This window comes from Theobroma umbraticum, unplaced genomic scaffold (assembly GCF_002168275.2).
Source record: "Theobroma umbraticum cultivar Fairchild unplaced genomic scaffold, ASM216827v3 scaffold_4.1, whole genome shotgun sequence".
NCBI classification, from domain to species: Eukaryota; Viridiplantae; Streptophyta; class Magnoliopsida; order Malvales; family Malvaceae; genus Theobroma; species Theobroma umbraticum.
In genome coordinates, this window is record NW_018397258.1 from 7,005,486 (window position 1) to 7,025,587 (window position 20,102).

At 37.3% G+C, this 20,102-nt stretch overlaps 2 protein-coding genes across 3 annotated transcripts in view; one reads left to right on the forward strand and one right to left on the reverse strand.

Annotated features, from left to right (window-relative positions):
• The first annotated feature begins 2,559 nt into the window (after positions 1–2,559).
• On the forward strand, positions 2,560–6,843 carry LOC110414245 (protein indeterminate-domain 12). The gene is made up of 3 exons (XM_021425331.2): positions 2,560–3,533; positions 3,619–4,015; positions 5,635–6,843. Exons 1-3 carry the CDS (start codon positions 3,365–3,367, stop codon positions 6,389–6,391), a joined length of 1,323 nt encoding a protein of 440 aa, XP_021281006.1. The 5' UTR covers positions 2,560–3,364; the 3' UTR covers positions 6,392–6,843.
• A 3,160-nt stretch (positions 6,844–10,003) lies between these two features.
• LOC110413877 (2-oxoglutarate (2OG) and Fe(II)-dependent oxygenase superfamily protein) overlaps positions 10,004–20,102 on the reverse strand; it is a 12,231-nt gene continuing 2,132 nt past the window's right edge. The window contains exons 7-16 of one of the 2 annotated variants that reach the window (XR_002444959.1): positions 16,349–16,421; positions 16,108–16,224; positions 14,795–14,914; positions 14,632–14,650; positions 13,924–13,999; positions 13,404–13,732; positions 12,836–12,951; positions 12,643–12,736; positions 11,264–11,445; positions 10,004–11,144 (exon numbers count right to left, since the gene is read on the reverse strand). Coding sequence is in view for 1 of the 2 variants with exons in the window: in XM_021424883.1 (XP_021280558.1) it covers positions 11,365–11,445; positions 12,643–12,736; positions 12,836–12,951; positions 13,404–13,732; positions 13,924–13,999; positions 14,632–14,650; positions 14,795–14,914; positions 16,108–16,224; positions 16,349–16,421 (1,025 nt within the window). In the remaining variant the exon portion in view is untranslated. The other variant, XM_021424883.1, reaches the window with a different exon arrangement.

Consider the following 20,102-nt stretch of genomic DNA (forward strand, 5'->3'; position numbering starts at 1 on the left):
TATATATATATATAATTTTTAATTTTCATATCTAACATTCTTATTTTAGGATTTCGTTCAACACATGCCTATAACCCACCATTATCCCCTACGGGTAACAATGTTTGAGCTTATTAGACAGTCAAATGAATAGCTGCGTTTAGGGTACAGAATCTTGATGAGATAAGAGGACACAGGAGAAAATGATAACAAAATTTCCTGGAAGACACACAAAAAAGACCCAAAATTTTGGTCCACCACTGCAGAAATACTTTTTTTGTGCCCTTGCGGGGCAAGAGAGCCAAAACTGCATGCGAGAATCTGGTAATAGAAGAACCCGTGAACAAGGGCATGGGCCCGCTTGGGAGGGTTTTGCTATTCTCTCTGCATGCAAAACACGGGAAAAAATTGAAAAAATAAAAAAGAAGAAGAAGAAAGAATATCGTAGTCTTGTAGTAAAATCAGAATCAGAAATTGCATTGGCAAGTGAAAGACTATAATTAGATGGCTATCATAACTCTGCATGAGTACTTGAATATCTAGAAAACGTAAAATAGTTTATTTGTTGGTTGGGATTGGCCAATGGCCATGAGCATGTACACATCCCAAATTGGTGGGATCTTTTGCTCTTGAGACCAAACACAAACTTTGAATTAGTCTTAATTGGTTTGTTACTGGGCATTAATTTTTTTAGGTTCTTGTAGTCAAGACTTAGAATCGAATCTTACATTCAATAAAGTTAGGTTGCAAAAGACTACCAGACTGATATTAGATCAGTGACCACCCCAGCTATTGAACTTTGTATTCTACCAGTTTGAAGATGTTGTACGAGTCACCCAAATGGGGCTTCCATTTGTCTTTCTCTTGCTCTCTCTCTCTCTTCCTTCTTGTCCAATTCCCAGTCACAAAAGCTCATATTTTGAGTAACTTGTTGTCCCAACTGATCTTTCTTTCCCCATTTTTTTTAAAATTTTTTCCTTGTATTGTTTTATATAGAACACCTGGACAGGAAAAATCATATCCAGGTAGTATGCATGTTTATACCTTTCGAATTAAACTATGTCGTATTACGGTAAAACCAGAGATCATGTTTCACTTGACTGATTTATTAAATTTATCCTTGTTTAAGTTTTTGATATGGGAGGAATCCTTTGTTCCACGTGTTTAAAGACTTAAAAGTTATGGGAGGTAATGTTTTTAAGTGAAAAAGTCACATTAATGAGAGAGGTAGAGGTAGATACAGTTTAGGTAAGTCGTGGTAATACACGCCAAGCAACAAAAAAACTTTCTGGCCTTCAAGGTGAATCAAGGAAGCATAAATCTATCTTAACCAAAAAGAAAAGGAGCATGAATCTCACTCAAAAGCCAAATGATTCAATAGATTTTGGATCAGAAGAACCCCATCACACCTAGGATTCCAAAGTACTTACAAGAACAACAACATTATGTTTTTGTTCTCCCGGAGGGTCTCTCCAAATGCAAAAATGGGTCCTATCTCTTGCGCACAGTCTAGTGTGATAATGGGGATTAATTGTGTTACTGCATGGTTTTGCTGCCTGCCTGGCCTTTGTGCCCTCTGCCTCATCACCAGCAACTGGGACTAAAAGAGCTGCCATGTTTAGCTCACGCATGCCCTCTAAAGAAAAGGGGATGCCCCTTATATTTTAACGCGCAATTACTCTTATACCCATTAATGCCAGAAAAAAGGCCTAGAGGTCACCTGATTTGGACAAACGAAGGGGATAGAATGGTCAATTTGACGCTATCTCCATATGCTTTACGTTCGGGTTTGGAATAAATAAAGTTAAATAAAGAAAAGGGCGAAAAAGAAGAGAGGCCTTCCAAATTCCCGTTGGTGGGGTTTGCTTGAGCAACTTTCACTACACACAAGGATGTGAGAGAATAATAACAAAAGAAAGAGAGACAGAAAGGAGATAAAAATCGTCAAACACATATATGTAGTGGAATGTATAGAGATATTCATTAAGATTCCACAAACCCAACCCAAATTTGATTGATAATTGTTGTGAATTAATTTGTGGCCTTGATGCAAGAAAGAGATGCCTAAGGGATAAAAGAAAAATAATCTAAAGCTTAACATATAGCATAAGCCAAAAACATTGACAGATTGTTGGACAAGTAAAACCATTTCTCAAATGATGTAAAAGAACATATTAGTTTGCTTTTACATTTATCATTCAATCAAGCTTCTAATAATGTCTGGTTTACAAGCTGAGAGTCAATCAATTGATCGGTCGTGTTAGTTGTGGGGCATTAGAAAAGGTTGAGACTTAAGAGAAGGGCCATCTCTACTCTCTACCCCTTTGCCTTTACCACTCCAAAAGCCTTTTTAGGCTTCTCATTCTTCTAAGTGATCTTGTGGTAAGCAAAGCAATCCCTACTTTTAATACATCATGCCATTCAATTCAATCTCCTTTTAGGGTTTGGGTGTTTTATAACAGGAACAAAGGAAAAGACAGAAAGTGCCAACGTCAAGTTCAAAAGATAAATTATTATTAAAATAATAATTGAGAGAAAAAAAATTTCCTGAGTCAAGTGGGCTGGGATACTTCCTAGTCCTTGCTTGAGCTGCCCCCTCTCTCTTCCCTCTGTGGATTTCTTAGCTTTCTTTTTTGGGTTTCTCAGCCTTTTTATTTTTTCTCACCTGGACTTCATATTTTTATTTTAAGCTTTTTTTTTTGTCGAATTTACCACCCCTTCCCCTTAGTCTGCCACTGTAATCATCACCTTCTGTACTCTGTTGTCTACAGGACCCCTGCTACTGAAACTTTCTCTCTTCTCTCTCTCTCTTCTCTCAGTCTATCTGTGTATATCTTTATATACACATAAGTGGATAGAAAGGAGAGGGTTATTGGGTAGTTGGAGAGGTTTAGAGAAAAAACCATCTTATTGTCTGTATTTTCCTCTATGTTTTGATTGCATGGGAGAGGTTCTCCGCTCTTGATGGTTTTCTAAGAGAGATAGATAGGAAAGAGATATATCTGAATTGCGTTGCAGAGTTGTTCAGACAAGGAATCCATGGCTAGATAGTGACTTGGAGAATAACCCATCATCATCATACTCTTCACGAGATTTTGCTTTTGCCACCCAATGAATGATGCCTTTCTGTATCTACATGTCACCGCGCTCTCACCTGTTTAGTAACAAAGCTGTGTTTTAGTTGTGTCCAAAGCTTGGATTCTCTATTTCTGGGCTACCCTTTGCTGCTGTCTTTCTTGTTATTTCTTCAAAAGGTGCAAAGTGGTCACTCTTGAACAAGAGCTAATAAGTGGAACAAGATATCAAACAAACGAGGAGAGAGATCAGACTATTCCTCTGGGGTTTTCTCTTGTTTTTCTTTCTTGGAGTTTTCTTCTTCACAGGCATGTTTCCTGCAGCTATGTCCAATTCTACTTCTTTGTCTGAGGAAGCTAGTGTTTCTTCTGGTACAAGAGTTCAAGACTTTGGTGGCTTAAATCCTATTGTTTCAACCATTTCTCCTCAGACTCAGCCACAAAAAGTTAAGAAGAAGAGAAGCCTCCCTGGAAACCCAGGTAAGACTTTCTTCTATCTCTTACAAAATTTTTTGTTAGATTAGTTTATGTTTCATTTTTTGGTCACTGTTTGGTGCTGTTACAGACCCAGATGCTGAAGTGATTGCTTTATCTCCAAAGACGCTATTGGCTACCAACAGATTTGTATGTGAGATCTGTAACAAAGGTTTCCAGAGAGATCAGAACCTCCAGCTTCACAGAAGAGGTCATAACCTTCCATGGAAGCTGAAGCAAAGAAACAGTAAAGAGATAAAAAAAAGAGCCTATGTTTGCCCTGAGCCTACATGCGTCCACCACCATCCTTCAAGGGCTTTAGGTGATCTTACTGGCATCAAGAAACACTATTGCAGAAAACATGGAGAGAAAAAGTGGAAGTGTGAGAAATGCTCAAAGATCTATGCTGTTCAATCAGATTGGAAGGCTCACTCTAAGACCTGTGGAACAAGAGAATACAGATGTGATTGTGGAACCCTTTTCTCAAGGTAATTGTTTTATCCTTTCTTTTTCTCCTAAAAGAAAACAAATAATTGAGATGTTTGATCTCTTTGATCTTTCTAGCTTTCTGTTTTGTCACAGTTTTCCAACGTTCCCTTCTTTATAAACTTTGATGTTTCTTTTCTTTGCTATTCATCACTTTGGACTCTAATGGGATTCATAGAACTCTTGGTCTTTAGTTCAAAGTGGGAAGCCTTTGTGTCTGTAGGGCCGTTTTTTGTGTTTTGTTTAGTGGGTGTTTTTGTTTCTTTAGCTGTTCTCTTGCACAAGAGTGGTAAGCTATGGATGGAATATATCTGGAACTTAAATGCAGTGGCAGGTTTCGTTTCGTCGAAGTGGACAGCATTAATACAAGTGTCTGTTACTGGTGAACTTGCGAGAGAAACTGAAACTGAGAGCAATACCTCTGAAATCTGAAACCTGCCATGTTCATGTCTGAAAAGAACAAAAAAAAAATGATGGTAAAAGGAAAAGGAACAGTCATCATAATCTGTAGTATTTTATCGTATTGTTCATGAATCATGATTCAATAGCCATTAGGCTTGACTCGTTTTTCTTGTCTTGCATTAATATTATGCCAGCGTTCTTGACTTTTTCCCTCTTTCTCGTATTCTCCTTTACTCCCCTAGCAAGGATGAGGATCTGGGTTTTTTCTTTCATAGTGTATTAATGATAACGATAAATCAGGAATAGTACACGTTTTCTTCAATATTTTAGTCTGATAGACATGGTTTAATGTCATGCCAAATTCATGCAAGGGCATGTGTTGCTCTTTTTCCTGTGTTTTCCCCTTCGGTACATTGTAATGGAGTGGAGTGCAGTCCTAAAAACAATGATGGATATCCAAGAAAAAGCGAAAGCTAGTTTAATTATTGCTTTTGGGGTTTCATTGTTGAGAAATCCGTGACAAAATTTTCATGAAGCATTTGCCATAATTAACTTGCAGAGAAAACTGAAACTCTGAAACTTTCATCATGATGTTAAACTGATAAATCTGCAAAAAAATCTGCGGCCGATTTGTTTTCTTTTTTCCCCTCCATCATTTAGATTCATGTTTCTATTGCATATCTTTGTTACATGCATGAGCTCTATTTTGAATAGAACACTATCCATATAATTTACCAATTTCTTGAAAATTTGAGCCCCTACCTATCTTTGCATGCATACACATCAATTAACTGTCATGCATCTCTCTGTCTCTCTCTCCCCTCTACATTTGACCAAACAAAGATAAGTTTCTCCTTTGTGTTCTGTAAACTTATGACAGCAAGTCTATCCAATGCGCATGCACGATCCTAGTCTAGCTTATACCCTTTCTCTTTCTTTAATTCTTTCAATCTCAAGAGATTAATAGCCGTTTCCTTTCTTCATGCAAAGACTGCTGCAATATTATGATTAGTTCCCTTTTCTATTCCAGAAACAAGAACATGTGCAGTATGTATGATTTACTTTCCCTACGTTTAAGCAGTTACTATACAACATTCCAAACCCCTTAATCAGTCCACAATTCTGGAAGTAAACACAACTGTTTCATTCATTTCCTCTTCATTTCTTGCTAATGCAATTAACTATGACTTTGTAAACTTTCTTGTGAAACCTGCTGCAGGAAGGACAGCTTCATAACTCACAGAGCATTTTGCGATGCATTAGCTGAAGAAAGTGCAAGACTCTCAGCCAACCAACTGGCCTCCACTGCCACAATTCCAGCTCTCCATAATTTTCCATCCCAAACCAACCCCAGCCCGTCTTCTCTTTTCCCTTTCCAAACCCACATCTCCCTCAACCCATGGGACTCTACTACAACCCCAAACCCTAACCCTAATAACCCACTTCATGTCAAGCCCGAGTCTCACCATTTCTCACCATTCTACCAAGAGCAGCAGCCGCCTCGGCAGCCACCCAAGGCCCTCATCACCTCACCCTTCCAAAGCCTCCATGTCAGCAACAACCCTTCCTCCAATGCTGCCATGTCGGCCATTCCTCACTTGTCAGCCACTGCACTTCTTCAAAAGGCTGCCACCGTTGGTGCAACCGCCACGCAGATAAACAACAACAATAACAACAACATGGCGAGTCATGTCTCCCCAGATTTCATGGGTTTCGCAGCTGGAAACCTGGTCACGTGGCAGAAGAGTAGCGACCGTTTCACCAGGGACTTTCTAGGTTTGACTGGAGACCATCAACACCCCCATCACGACCATGGAGGTGGCAATGGGAATGTTAACATAAGCATGAACGTGAGGGATGTGCTAACGTACGCCGGGGGAGTGGAGTTGCAGCACCTTGAGAGAAACCACTCGTTGTTGAAGCCCCAAGGTTTTGGATTCGCTGAGCCTGCCTCGGAAACATGGGGTGATTGTTGAAGGAAAAATAAAAACCAAAGATATTGATAAAACCAGTGAAAAAAAAAAAGGGTAGAATAATAATTTAGAGATAGCCCTTTTTACAATGACAGCAGTGCCCTTCTCTACCTTAGCCAAAAGAAAGAAAATGATGGAAGAAAACAAAGAAGAGGGGAAGAAGGGCCATGATATAAGCCATAGAGTAGTCACCCTCTCCTGTTCACCAAAAAAATTTTGTAATTTGTGTTTAAATTTCCAAAAAAAGTTTAGCACTTTATAATTTGCATTTTGTTGAATCCTTGGACTGGTCTTGAATGGTAGGAAACTTGTTCATCATGAGAGATTTCCTAAGAATTTTCGGTTTTGTCCATATTTTCCTCATCATCTTTCCCAGAAAAATAAATTATTACTAGGTGTATGAACGGTGGATGGCACTAGCATTATTGCATTTTTGAAGAGGAAAAAAATGTCACATGCAAACCATATATGTAAGTACCTCTCAAATTTTCCTTTGGGGGTAATGTCCTATCTTTTTCATGACAGCTATATAGCATGGATTACAATTTACAAATTGGGAAGAAGTTAAGCTTAAAAAATCAATTTTCTGTCTATTTTTATATTTTATTTGTAATTTTACCATCTTTTTCTTTCACAATTAAGTTGCATTGTCGTGACTAGCTAAATGAGGTCGACTCCTAGAAAGAATATTCCAAGTGGAGAAAAGGACAAAGGGTTATGAATTACCATCAAGAAGTTTCATGTGTGTCTTTTACTATAAACAGGAAAAATTGAATGAATCTTGAAAATTCATTTCTTTGTTCAGTCTTCCTCTCCTACGCTCTCCTTCTAACAGTATCTTTATACAGTTAACCCTTAGTTGACCGTTCCTTTACAATATCTTTGACATTTTGAGATAAGGATCGGTTAATCCCCTTCAGCCATGGAGCCTTAGGTTCCAGATTTCTTTGTAAGTATGCATGAGGGGTCCAATTGATATGAGTAGTTCCTAACATAATTGCACTTTCTATTCATAGCTTGACATGATCGGTGTTGTGGAAATCAACTCCGAACTTCATTAATTTCCAAGAACATGGCTATGGAATTTAAATAGAAACCAGAAGTTAAGAAATGGAAGTACAACTCTTTATTCCTTATTAATTCATGAAAATAAAGTTAGGGGGTTGAATTGTTAATAAGAAGGAAGAAAGGAAGGAAGACATCTTATTATAGATTCTTTCTTTAAAGAGCATCGATGGTTATAATTTATAAGCAATCTTTTCTATATATATATATTTCCATCCAATATATGTAAGTATGCTCCCTCCACTCATCATAAAATTTCAAAATCCAAATAAAGTGGAAAGCAAGTATTAGAATCCAATACCAACAATATTCTTCTCTTTGAGCAAGTGAAGGACTGGAATTTATAGGCATGATATTTGAAAGAGGAAATGCATTGTCTGTACGCCTGAAGGAGAAAATTTGAGAAAGCGGAAGAAAGGAGAAAAAGATAAAGAAAGGAGAGAATATTCATCAACCATTCAGTCTTGCATGTGAGTATTCTCCTCTCAATGATGATGACCCTACACGTTTCCATGGAATACCATGCTTATCATGCATGCATTAGATTTACGCTTATACCCTTGGCTTAGTACTAGACTAGAGGAAAGAGAGGTGTATTGTGGGGGGGGGGGGATAAAATAGCAGAGGTAATTAAGCCAGAGCAGGGGGGTGAGGAGGAGATGAGGTCAGCATGTCGGTGGAGGGCCACACTTGTAGTCTTGGGATGACGAACGTTGCCCTTCCAGTTCCAGCTGCCAACCTAGTTGACACTGATAGCCCACATGTTTTTATCGTATCATCGACGCATGAATCAACCCACAAGCATCCATCTTCCTCGGATGCTAATTGCTAGGCTTCCTTCTGAAATGGATATTGTGTCCTATAACTATATACCCAGGAAAACCATAGCTTTCATTTGAGTATTTCCTCATCAATAACTATATCTTTTGATTTATGATTATTATATATGAATAAGTCTAATTGATTAATGATCAATGGTAACACCTAGTGCCAATACGAATATATTGCCATAAAAAAACCCGCTACAGACTCAGATTGACATTATTGTATTATACCTTAGCATTGGCATCCAAATAAAAAAATCTCAGACAAAACCCAAAAAATCTTACCTAAAATCATCATTAAATCATGAGTATTGTTTATTATTTATATATATACTCGACATGAATCACAAGTAACAAGAAATTTGAATGTTTTGAGGTGCCCGTGATGCTGAAGATTATTGCATATAAGTAATTAATATAGGTTTTCCACATTGCGGTCTACGCACCTTTTCCATCCTAAGGTGGTCATTTAGCTTCACAAGCATTCATGGAATTAGGTGTCTACCACTGATCAAGGAACGTAATTCTAAAAGCTACATAAATAACACTATTCTAATTTCAAGTCCTAACATGATATCTCACCTATTTGAAGTTGCTATATAATTTAACATTTCATTCTTTGAGAGAAAGGGTTCTCTCAACAAATACTCTATAATCAAACCTGGCTTTGTGATCTTTTCGGATAGAAAATTAATGCTTGAGCTAAAGTAAGTTACAATCGGTTAGAGATACACTAAAGTAAAATAAAGACTGCATAAGGCAAGAGGGCATGTCGTTTTGTGGGAAATTGCATATGGAAATTAGGTCCAAAGAGTTGCAAAATGTAGGTCCAATGAGAGAGCAACCTCTTGAGAAAAAAGAAGGAACCTAAAAGGAGTCGTCCAGGGAAAAAACCCAACATCTCGATCGCTATTATAGATCATTATCGAATCTATTGACTAACACAGTTAAATTGAAACCCGAAAGAGGTAACCCTCGGTAATTTCCAATTTGAACATGATTGACTGCAAGACCAGACCATTTCTTTTCACAAATTCAATCACAACACTTTTTGTTTTTTCTTTCCTCCTCAGTCCTACACTTGGAATTCCAATTAAAGAGGAATGCGTAATCAATTTCCAAGAATTCTTTTTCCAATCACTAATCTTTTGGATACTAGAAAGAATTGGATAAATATATACCAAAGAAATTATGTAGCCTTTCTAAGAAGGCGTGGGGGAGGGGCTGTAAAACCTGTTTTAAGCGTGAGTGAAAGGTTTACTAAGTGATGGTGTGTGTGAAATGTGCTGGTGTGTTGGTGGTCCGGCCGTAGTGGTACTAAAACAAGAAGAAAAAAAAAAGAAAAAAGAAAGAAAAAAGAAGGAAATGAAAGAGAGCAAAAAAAAATGTCAACGGTTGTGAAAAGATGTTGGATAGAACTTTGAAAGTTTGAATCAACATTGAGTCCTCTTTTTGGTTGATGACCCCTTTATCATTTCTGTGCACGTCCCCATATCACAGCCTTTGGTTGGCACTTAACTTGCAATTACGTCCAAATTATACACAGGCCGCTGCTTCCCTGCCTTGGATTGAATGACCCACCAATCCATTCCACCTGCATCTGATTGTTTGGGGTCTTGCTTTTTACAACCTGCTGTGTCTCCATGCAAAATTATTTGCCATGGGATCGAAGGGTAAGCATGAAATTAGACCTGTAAACAGTTAATACACCAACTCGGGTAAAAGAGAGTAGCTCAACACTGCTCAGTAACAAATGGTTTATGTGTCAATTGTTAGGAGATCAATCGAATTCATTACCACCTTACTCTTTAACCAGATGAAAAGGATACTGGCAAATCCTTGTTAGTATATTCAACGAGAGAGAGAAAAAGAGAGAGAGAGAGAGAGAGAGAGAGCCTTGGGATTAATGAAAGTAGGAGTTCAGTGCTTGTGGGTATATCCAAGCTTTTAGAAAGTATGCAAGAGTTGCAGGGTTAAGGTACAATACGTGATATACATGCCATTTGCCTACTAAAAAAGACTGCCTCTTTTTATCTCCCTCTGCTGCACAACCAGACAAACCAAAAGCTTCTCTTCTATTCCCTCTTCCACCTTTCCTCTCTCAACATACTTTGCATGTGTCATCTTCCATCAGGGAATCTCATCTCAACAAACCTTACTTTTGCCTCTTTCCTTCCTACCAATCCTAATAATTACCAAACCCTTCTTTTCTATGCTTTTCTTTTCTTTTCTTTTACCTTCTGCTGCAAATCCCCATATGGGAGCACCCACTTTTCCACAGCCCCTCAGTATTAACATTCGCACTACAAATGAACAAATGACATAGATATTTGCATGGCCTCTTCATCCTAAGTATAAAAAAGCATCTTTCTGCCGTGTTGCTTAAGCCAATAACTGTAAAAGGCCCATTGTCCTTAATACTTGCTATTTCCATCCTTAAAGCTTTAGGATTTAGCAATAGAAGCTTAGCAAAACATAGTTACAGGAAGGAGACTACAAAAAAGATATCAACGGCCGTGATAGCATCTGCTATGAGTAGAGGGGGTCCCCATTTCCTCACCACTAATAGTCATTTCTAATCAACTCATAAGCAAAACCCACAGCATTATGGCAATCTCAATGCCCATTTCAAACACAAAATAATGCAGGTTAGTATCATTGTGTGTGGGTGGTTACCCTCTAGGAAGACTGCTGTCCCTTTTCTTTATTCTCCTCAATGCACTTCAGGGTTCAAACAAGCACATAATCAATCTCAAGCTAATTACCAGATCCCCCATCATGCTTGCCATTTTCATCTGGTTCATGTACAAGAGATTATTTCCCTAAAAATGTTGTTTATGCTAGCTATGCAGCCTTAATGGAACACACTGAGACAAGGCAATAGAAGATCTTCGTTAAATCATACAACATCTAAGCATAACTGAGAGATGCTGCACTATTCAAAGTTTGTAATGATTTATATTCTACAAAATTGTTGATGACTCACATGTAAAAGTACTGACTGTGACAGAAAGCTTCTGAGATGAAATATGCATCAATTTACTATCTCGATATCACCATGGGACCAATTTTTTGAAGAAGATTGTGTCACGAGATGTCTCGTCCAACACACACTTTTGGTACATCAAAATTCCCTCCCAAGTATTTATTCAACACATTTTTGAATGCCTGCAATATAAAAGTATAAGACTAAGAATTGCAAAGTTTAGAATTTAATCTATGTTGTGAGTATGATGTATTATAAGTCAGTGAAATTTCCTATATTTTGGATTGTCAATTTTCTCTCAGCAAGATTCCAGAATCTTCAAAATGTATGCACTAAAATATTCTTTGGTAAGCTTGGAAAAAATTTATAGCCAACCTGCACATTATTATCATTGCCCTTGTGCAAACATAAATATTGTAAAACATATTAAAGCAATGAGCATATAAACCTGCTGAGGAAATAATGATGGAAAAGAATAAAGAACAAAACAAAAAGAAGTGGCGCTACAAGGAAAGTTAAAGACTCCTCTTCTTGGGGGGGATGAAGGTCTTCAAAGGTGAACTGGATCAGAAAACTATAATGAGTAAATGAATAATTTTACTTGGTGCTGTTCAGCACAGCTGTAAGAAGGGAAAGAGATACCCTCCAATAATACCGAATAGAATCATAATTTTGATGACCGCATGGAAACAAACATTAACACGATTAGGCACAATCGTCCCAAGAGAAACTTTTATTTGAAATAATCCAGAGTAGTCTGAGTAGAATCAGATGATGAACTCTTTTACATCTACAGAATCATGCAGCAGACAGGGTTTTCAACACTTTTCTCACAACTGAAAAACCTGAAAAAAGAGATTATAATTGCCGGAAGGATGGCAAGAATGAACCTAGCAAGCTTCTATGTTGTTTTCATTGTCTCATCCATCTACCAAATCTGAATCTCTTGCTGATGAAAAAAATGTGACAAATAATCTATAAAAGCAAAGAAAGGATGTAGTCAACCTTGAAAATCATTTTTTATTTCTTTGTGCAACTCCAATTAGGCCTGTCATAGCAAACCACAATGATGGACTGACTTGACAGAATTCCTCTGAAAAACCATTACACTAACCAACATGTAGTTCAGGATGAAAATTGCATTGATTCCTTCAATCAGCCCAATCCACCCACCCCCTCCCCCCCCCCCCCCCCTCTTCTCAGCACCCGCAGAAGAAACTAAACTTAAATAAAACATTTGTTGGACTTTGAATTCAAGCAGAAGGTCTTTCTTATAGAAATACTCATTGCGGATGATATCTCAAATCTCAGAAACCATAAAATGATAAATACTTATGTGCTGCTCTGAAAGAAAAAGTTTAACAAGGTCAAAGCAATACCTGGCGTGCAAATGACTCTTTCCCATTTAGAATTGCATCCATTGCTGCAAATTGGTTATCAAATACACCATAGAAGACCTGGTAGAATTTGTTCCTGAAAGCATAATTATGAATAACATAGTGATGCCAAAAACCACTACATACGTTACAAAAGAAGAACTAAATTGGAACTCCAAGAAAAATTAACATGTACCGATCTTCTTCAGTGTTCTGCTGATCTATCTCATCAAATTTTCGTGTAAGGACTTCTGCCCCGACTGGTGAAAGCAAGTGCAGTATCAGAGCTTCCAAAGTTTTGGGGAAGTTGTGCTGGAAAGTAATAGAACACGAATGTATAACTATTCCTTCATAAAAAGGCAAGAGCAACAAAGAAAAAACCAGCAAGGAAGAATGAGAAAAAGCAAGGAAAATTAATAGTAATAAGACCAGTAGAGGGCAAGTTACAATGAAATTTGATAGGTAACCCATTCATCATGCTATTGTTTTAAGTTCCTTCATGCAGAATCCAAGTTTCTTATATTTAGTTTTCCGCAAAAAGTGTTAGAACAGGACAGAAGCTTCACTTAGACAAGCACCAATTCAGTAGATGCCACCAAGATTCAACGTTATTACTTCTTCAAATTTAAAATACAAATACTACTATAGGAAGAATAGCTCAGGAAAATAATTTCCAAAATTCAAGAAAAGTTAAAATAGCATTAATGAAATTTCCAGGCACATACTGAAAGTGTAACAATGTTTATAGGAGAATGCAAACTCACAGCCATGGCAAGAAACATATCCTGCAAGATGCCTGGTTCAAGGATCCAGAGATTTTTAGCTACTGGATCATCTTCTATATGAAATATTTCAGTCGTTAAAGTCTTATGTTGCCCGTCTGTCACATAACACGTCAAACCATCTCTTGAAGTAGACAAGACTGGTTGATTTTGATCAGAAGCATTAACACGGTCGTGAACTAAAGCAACTAGTTCATGAAGAGCCTGGAGAGCATAGGGTTCCAAGTCAAGCAAAAGAAGGCTATGTTGTTGTTCTTTCCCTTTCAAATTCTTTCTTTGATTAGCCTGGTCCAAGCTATGGCCTTCATGATCTGGTTAAAAGTTATCAAGTTTAATTCACAAAGTGGCTGCAAAACGATGTCAGCAGTTTTCATTTACTTCTCAATTAAAATGAAAGCCTAAAGCATAATGCAGGGAAATAGAATATCAGATAGTTTTCTCAGCATGTTAGTTTATTTTATCTTGCTTTTGGCAAAAGTCGGCATCCTTATCCATAACTGACCTTTCTTACATGGCAGCTCAGATATATTCCTCTCCTGTCTCCACATAGCCGTAGAACCCTTCAGAAGTACTTGGTCCTGTCCTAATTTAAGAACAGAATACACGGCACATTGGTTGATGGACATGGGAAAATGAAATGGGAAGTAAACACACAGAGACTGTAGCACATGTCAGCCCACAAAAATACAGAAGAAGCCATAGAACATAAGAATAATGTAGCTTATCATATTAACAAATACTGACTAATGCATCAACTATCATGGTTCTGGTCCACACTAGTTCAAGGATCAGATGGCAAAGTTCACTGAAGATTGAATTTATTAAAATTTTATGAGATAATTTGATATATCTCACTAAGAATGTATGAGATTAAAAAAAAAAGTTCAGATAAGCACATCAAGAATTGTGTCTGCCACTGAAATTCGAGCTTTCTTTCACGATACAGCTATAACAGTTTCAACCCAAATTTCAAAGAAAACAGTTTCTTTTGCTGCAATGAGCTATTACTGCAAAGAAAAAGTTCTAAAATTACAATTCTGGAAACAGATGAAAGTTCTGAAAACTCAAAAACTAATTTGGATAGAAATCACAATCAAGAAAAGGATTCACTGACAAGCATATGGTGTATCATAGAATGTAAAAAATAAACAGACAAGAGGAGTGTTGTACCAAACAAGACTTAAAAACATAACCATAGCAGCATACATACCATTTCTCTGTCTGTCAATCTTCATAAAACAGGTTCATTCCATAAGGAACAGAAACTCACGTTAGCTTGCAATATTAATAGTGACTAACAGATTCATCTTCATAGGCAAAAAGGATAATAATAAAAAGCTGAAATATTTTAAAAGATGAGGAACCACAATTACCTCCTAAGTATTCTGCGCAAATAATATGCATCCATGTGGTCTGCCAAGCTAGATATTATGCTGGAACGCCACCAATAATTAACAGCAATTGTCAAGTCATCACTATCTACTTGGTGGAACCTGTAGCAATAGGGAAGAAAAAATCACCTAACCTGATGCTGTACAAGAAAAATGTAGTTCTAACAAGAACATATTTTCATGAGAAAATAAAAAAAAAAATTCCAATGGTTAGTGAGATTGTATTATAAACCAAACAGGCAGTGAGGGACAAAGCTAGCAACATTTAGGTTGTAAGAGTTTTCTTTGAAATTATAAGTGACCATTTACTCAATTGCACCATCAAAGAAGACATCACAAGTTACCAAATCTTTTCTAAAGCCTAAAATTCTCCTTCACAACACTTATCACTATGTCTTATTAACAGATGCCCTCACAGTATATGCTGCACTTGTTCACTATATCTTTTACGATTCTCTAGAACAGCTGTCAACAGAAAAGTCAACTCATAAAGAAAGATTCAGATATTGACTTGCACCACCAAGCAACTTTGCTTTAAGGTTTACTTTTCCCAGTGGCAATTAGCCAAGTGGCCGATATCCAAAATCAAAGGGCTTAGGCATCAAGGTATTACGGTTGGCTCCCCAGTTCAACAATTCTCTTATGGGTAAGGAGTTGTCAAAAATGGTGGGTGAGAAAAGAGGATAGATAGAAGTATTGGTTGTATCAAAATAGATTCCTTTTTTTTCCCTTCGAGTAGAACAGATTTAAGAGGATTAGATAGCTTTAAACTTCTAGGTCAAAGGAGATATAACATCCAAATGTGCAAACAGCCTGAAAGCAAGCAGTTATTAGAAAAGAGAGTGTACTCATCTTAAGAAATGGAACAACAAGAGATGATGTTTTAAGTGACCCACAAGCCCACGTAAATGGGAAAAAGCAAAGATCACATTTAACTAGGAAATATTGTTGAATGATACAGTCACTAATATCCTCGAAAGGATCACTCCTGCCTTCCATTTTCAACAAAAATCTAAATTCCACAATGAAATCACTGCTGGGAATCTCTAACTTCTAGCCTAATTGCCAGACTGAAAGCACTACAATGGGCACACGCATAATGAAATCTAAGATCATTAAAGAACTTTAATGAAGAGGGCAGATGCTCTCGGTAACTTATAACTAGGATGTACCAAACTTGAAGAGAGACAGAAAGAAAGATCAGCCTTATTCCAAAACTTAAGGGCCAATAAAAAAACAGAGACTTAAGGGAAGCCTCCTAACAATGCTGCTTTCCCACAAAAATAAGAGCTTACCAGCCTTCAGGAATGAAAAGTGCATCACCGGCATGAAGAATAACCTTCTTAGAGTATTGCATGCAATATTTTGCTCTTGGATGAACTGAAAAATCAGGGTTCTCCAAAGCCACAGAACTGCCAAGAGAGTGTTGCCTTTTGGTCAGTGCAAAGACAAAGTTAAAGAAATCAAAATTTTGCACTCAAATGAAGAAAATAAGGCAAAATTATGTTCTTGATGCAGATACACAAAGTAGCATACCTATGGTTTGAGGCCTCCCCGTATATAGGCATGGGATATAACATGGGGCTTGCAGAAGGGGGCCATAAAACAACTGCCAAGCAATATAGTTCATCAACAAAACAAAACTGACTCTGATGAGTCACTGCATAAATGCATGGATCAAGCAAGGAAGACAAGATAGGTCGAAGACCACAATCATGTTTTCTTATTTACAAACACAGCCAAGTAAAGTGGACAATCAAAGGGACCATCTTGATTTGTCAAAAGAAAAAAGGAACATCTCAGGCTAGGGTTTTTTGGGTCTGTTGTATCTCTTTACAAAGCAAACTTAAAAATTACGAGTAAGACAATGAAACTCAAACACCAACCATGAGCAACATTCCTTATTTAGTCATCCTATAAATGGCTGACATAAAAGGAAATTGTCACATCATCTTGTGCCATGCACACAAGCAATATCAATCTTCATCCACTATCCCCACAAATTTATGCTTAAATTAAAATGAATTGAGTCCATCAAAACATAAGCATTCATGCTGTGGCTTGCCAGTCCCCTTAGAGGTAACATGATTAGACAAAGAAGAAAGCTGTTTCTGATAAATGTCTAGACATTTGAACAAGAGAGAGCATTGGTGAATCATAGAGAGAAAAGAAGAAGAATAACTAACTTATGGGATCTAAGAAGATCAAGGAAGCATTGAAGATTGTTGAATTTGTCAAGAATCAAACCAACATAAAGGTCTGTGTGTGTGTGTGTGTGCATATTGATCTGGTTGTTCATCATGGCTTCCAAAAAATCTAGCAATAGCAAGAGTTCAATGTGGAAGTGACAATGAAGGTTGATGTCAAAAAATTTGATGGTAGAAAATATTTTAGTCTTTGACATGTAAAGATGAGGGCTGTTCTGATCTAACAAAGGCTGTTGAACACATTGGAGGGCAAAAGCAAGCTGCCGGCACAATGAGCAAAGGAGATAAAGAAGAATTGTCTGAGTTGTGCTTTGAGTCTGATGCAGTCGTGTCTATCAGATGAGATTATTCGGGGAGAAGCCGATGAATCAACTACTGATGCGTTATGGAAAAGCTTGAGAATATTTATTTGACTAAATTCCTTACTGACTTTACCTAAAGTGGAGGTTTTATGGGTTTTATATGAGAGAAAGTATGTTTGTGAAAGACCATCTCAATAAGCTCAAGAAAGTAATTTTTATTTGAGCAATATTGAGGTTAAAATTGAAGACGAGGATCAGTCTCTTTTACTCGTGTTCTTTTCCACCTTCATAGGAAGTTGATACTATGTTGTATGGGAGAACTTCAACATTCTTAGAGGATGTCAAAGCTTCTTTGAAATTAAAGGAGTTAAAAAACAAGGTGATGGACGAACAAGGGATACTAATGTTTGTAAGGGCCATGGGTTAGAAGCACAAGGAAAAAGGATTAGAAAGTGTGGTGATAGGGATGAGACAAAATCTAAGTCATGTTCAAAATGGATTGTGACATGTTTCCAGTGTGGAAAGAAAAGTCAAGTTAGGCGAAACTGTCCTAAACTTAAGGATGATAGGTCAAATGATGAAGCTTATACAATTAGCAGTTGCAGTTCCAAGGATGACGGTTTGGTTATTTCTGTTACCACTAGCAAGTCTAACAAGGTTGAGGTTCTAGACTCGGCATGTCCCTATCACATGTGCAGTAAGAGGGAGTGGTTTGTTACGTATGAAACCATTAATAAAATAATTTTCTTAGGTGATGATTCATATCTCAAAGTTATTTGTATTGGAGCTGTTCATTTCGAGATTTATGGTGGCACGGTGAGAGAACTGACGATTTATCATGTCTCTGGTTTGAGGCGGAATTTGTTATCTTTGAGTTTGTTAGAGGAGGTTACTTATTTTGAGTTCTCCAGGAAGGATGGTGTGCTTGATGTGTATAGCTCTCATGTTTATTTGAAGAATATTTAAATTGGAGGTCTATATCATTTTCAAAGTCTTGTAGTTGAGGAAACTAAAGGAAAATCATCTCGTAAACTGTGTTTAGATGCTTTTGTTAGAAGTGGAGTAGACTTGATGTGTAAATCATGTATGACTACATCATGTGGTACTCATGTTGGTGACTTAGAGGTTTCAGCATGGTTGAGATCTAGTCTTGCTTGCTTGGTAGGCATGGTAGATTCAAGTTATGCATGTTACTGGGGTTGCATCTAATGGAGGTTCAAGGCTTGGTGATTTGTGGATGTGGATTTCATTGCTCTTGGTGAAGAGTGTTGCATTCTAAACCTTTAAGTGATGCTTGGATTTAATGGGAGGACTACCAAATTGTGACATTGAATCCATTGTGTGCTTGGGTAAACGTAAGCATGAAAGATTCTACATGGGTTGTGTTGTGGAGAATTACACTGTTACAAAAACACTAGTTCAACACAGGTGCGGAATGGAATGCTGGTCTCTTGTTTAGAGCATGGGATGTGGTTATCTTAGTTACTCTAGGTGGATTAATTTGTGTTAAGAGTTGAAATTGATTATTCTTGCTATGTTGGTTGGTCTCCATCTAGTGCAATGGTTCTCGGAACTCCTTGTAGTTGGTTGGGTTTCTCTAGCGGACATCACTATTGTTTTCTGGTTTAAGTAATGGATGGTAAACTTAATGATAGAACTTGTATATTTCTAGACAATATAGTGGGTGTCAGAAGGTTCGAATGTAAAATCCTTCTTTGTAAGAATGTGATGAGAGAATGTAAAAGCAAAGAAGTAGTTAAGGAGTTGTTTGCACAGTGAGCTTCTCACAGTGTGTAGCAGCGAGGGAGCCTCATGTTATCTGTCTCTTGGTGGTAAAGGCATGTGGTGTTTGTCGACATGGTGCACAAACAAGTTGCCTTTGGTAAGGAGCTGTTATTTAGGAAGAGAAAACTCCACACTTTTCATTCACAATACATCACCTATATATACAGCCTACACATCTACAACATAGGAAAAGAATAAAGAAAATAAAGAAAATAAAATCCTTATAATTATGATGATTCTCAATCCCTATAATTACGTTTATTAATAAAAAAATATTTACACATTCCTATTCTATAACACTCCCCCTCACGCTACAGCATAGATGTTAATCATGCCCAGCTTGCTACGAATATAATCAACTCAAGGTCCATTCAACGCTTTCGCAAAGATATCTCCTAGTTGATCTGCAATTTTAACATATCCTGTAGAGATAAACTTCTACTGAATCTTTTCACAAACAAAATGACAATCTACTTCAATATGCTTGGTTCATTTATGAAACACGGGATTGGAGGCAATATGGAAAGTAGCTTGATTATTACACCACAGCTTTGCAGGCAAAGAAGACTTAAGACCAACTTCACTTAATAGCTGATATATCTATACTACCTCACACACAGTTTGTGCCATAGCTCTGTATTTTGATTCTGCACTAGACCTAGATACTACATTCTGCTTCTTACTTTTCCATGAGACCATATTTCCTATAACAAAAACACAATATCCCGTAGTGGATCTCCTGTCACTCTTGGAACCTGCCCAATTTGCATCTGAAAAACATTCAATATTAGTGTGTCCATGATTTTCATAAATAGACCACATCCTCGAGCCCCCTTCAAATAACATAGGTTTTGTTCCAAAGCCGCCTAATGGTTAATTGTTGGAGTAGACATAAATTGACTTACAATACTAACAAAGTATACAATATCAGGACGAGTGACCGTGAGATAATTCAATTTTCCAACCAGCCTTCTATACTTTTCAAGGTCTTCAAAC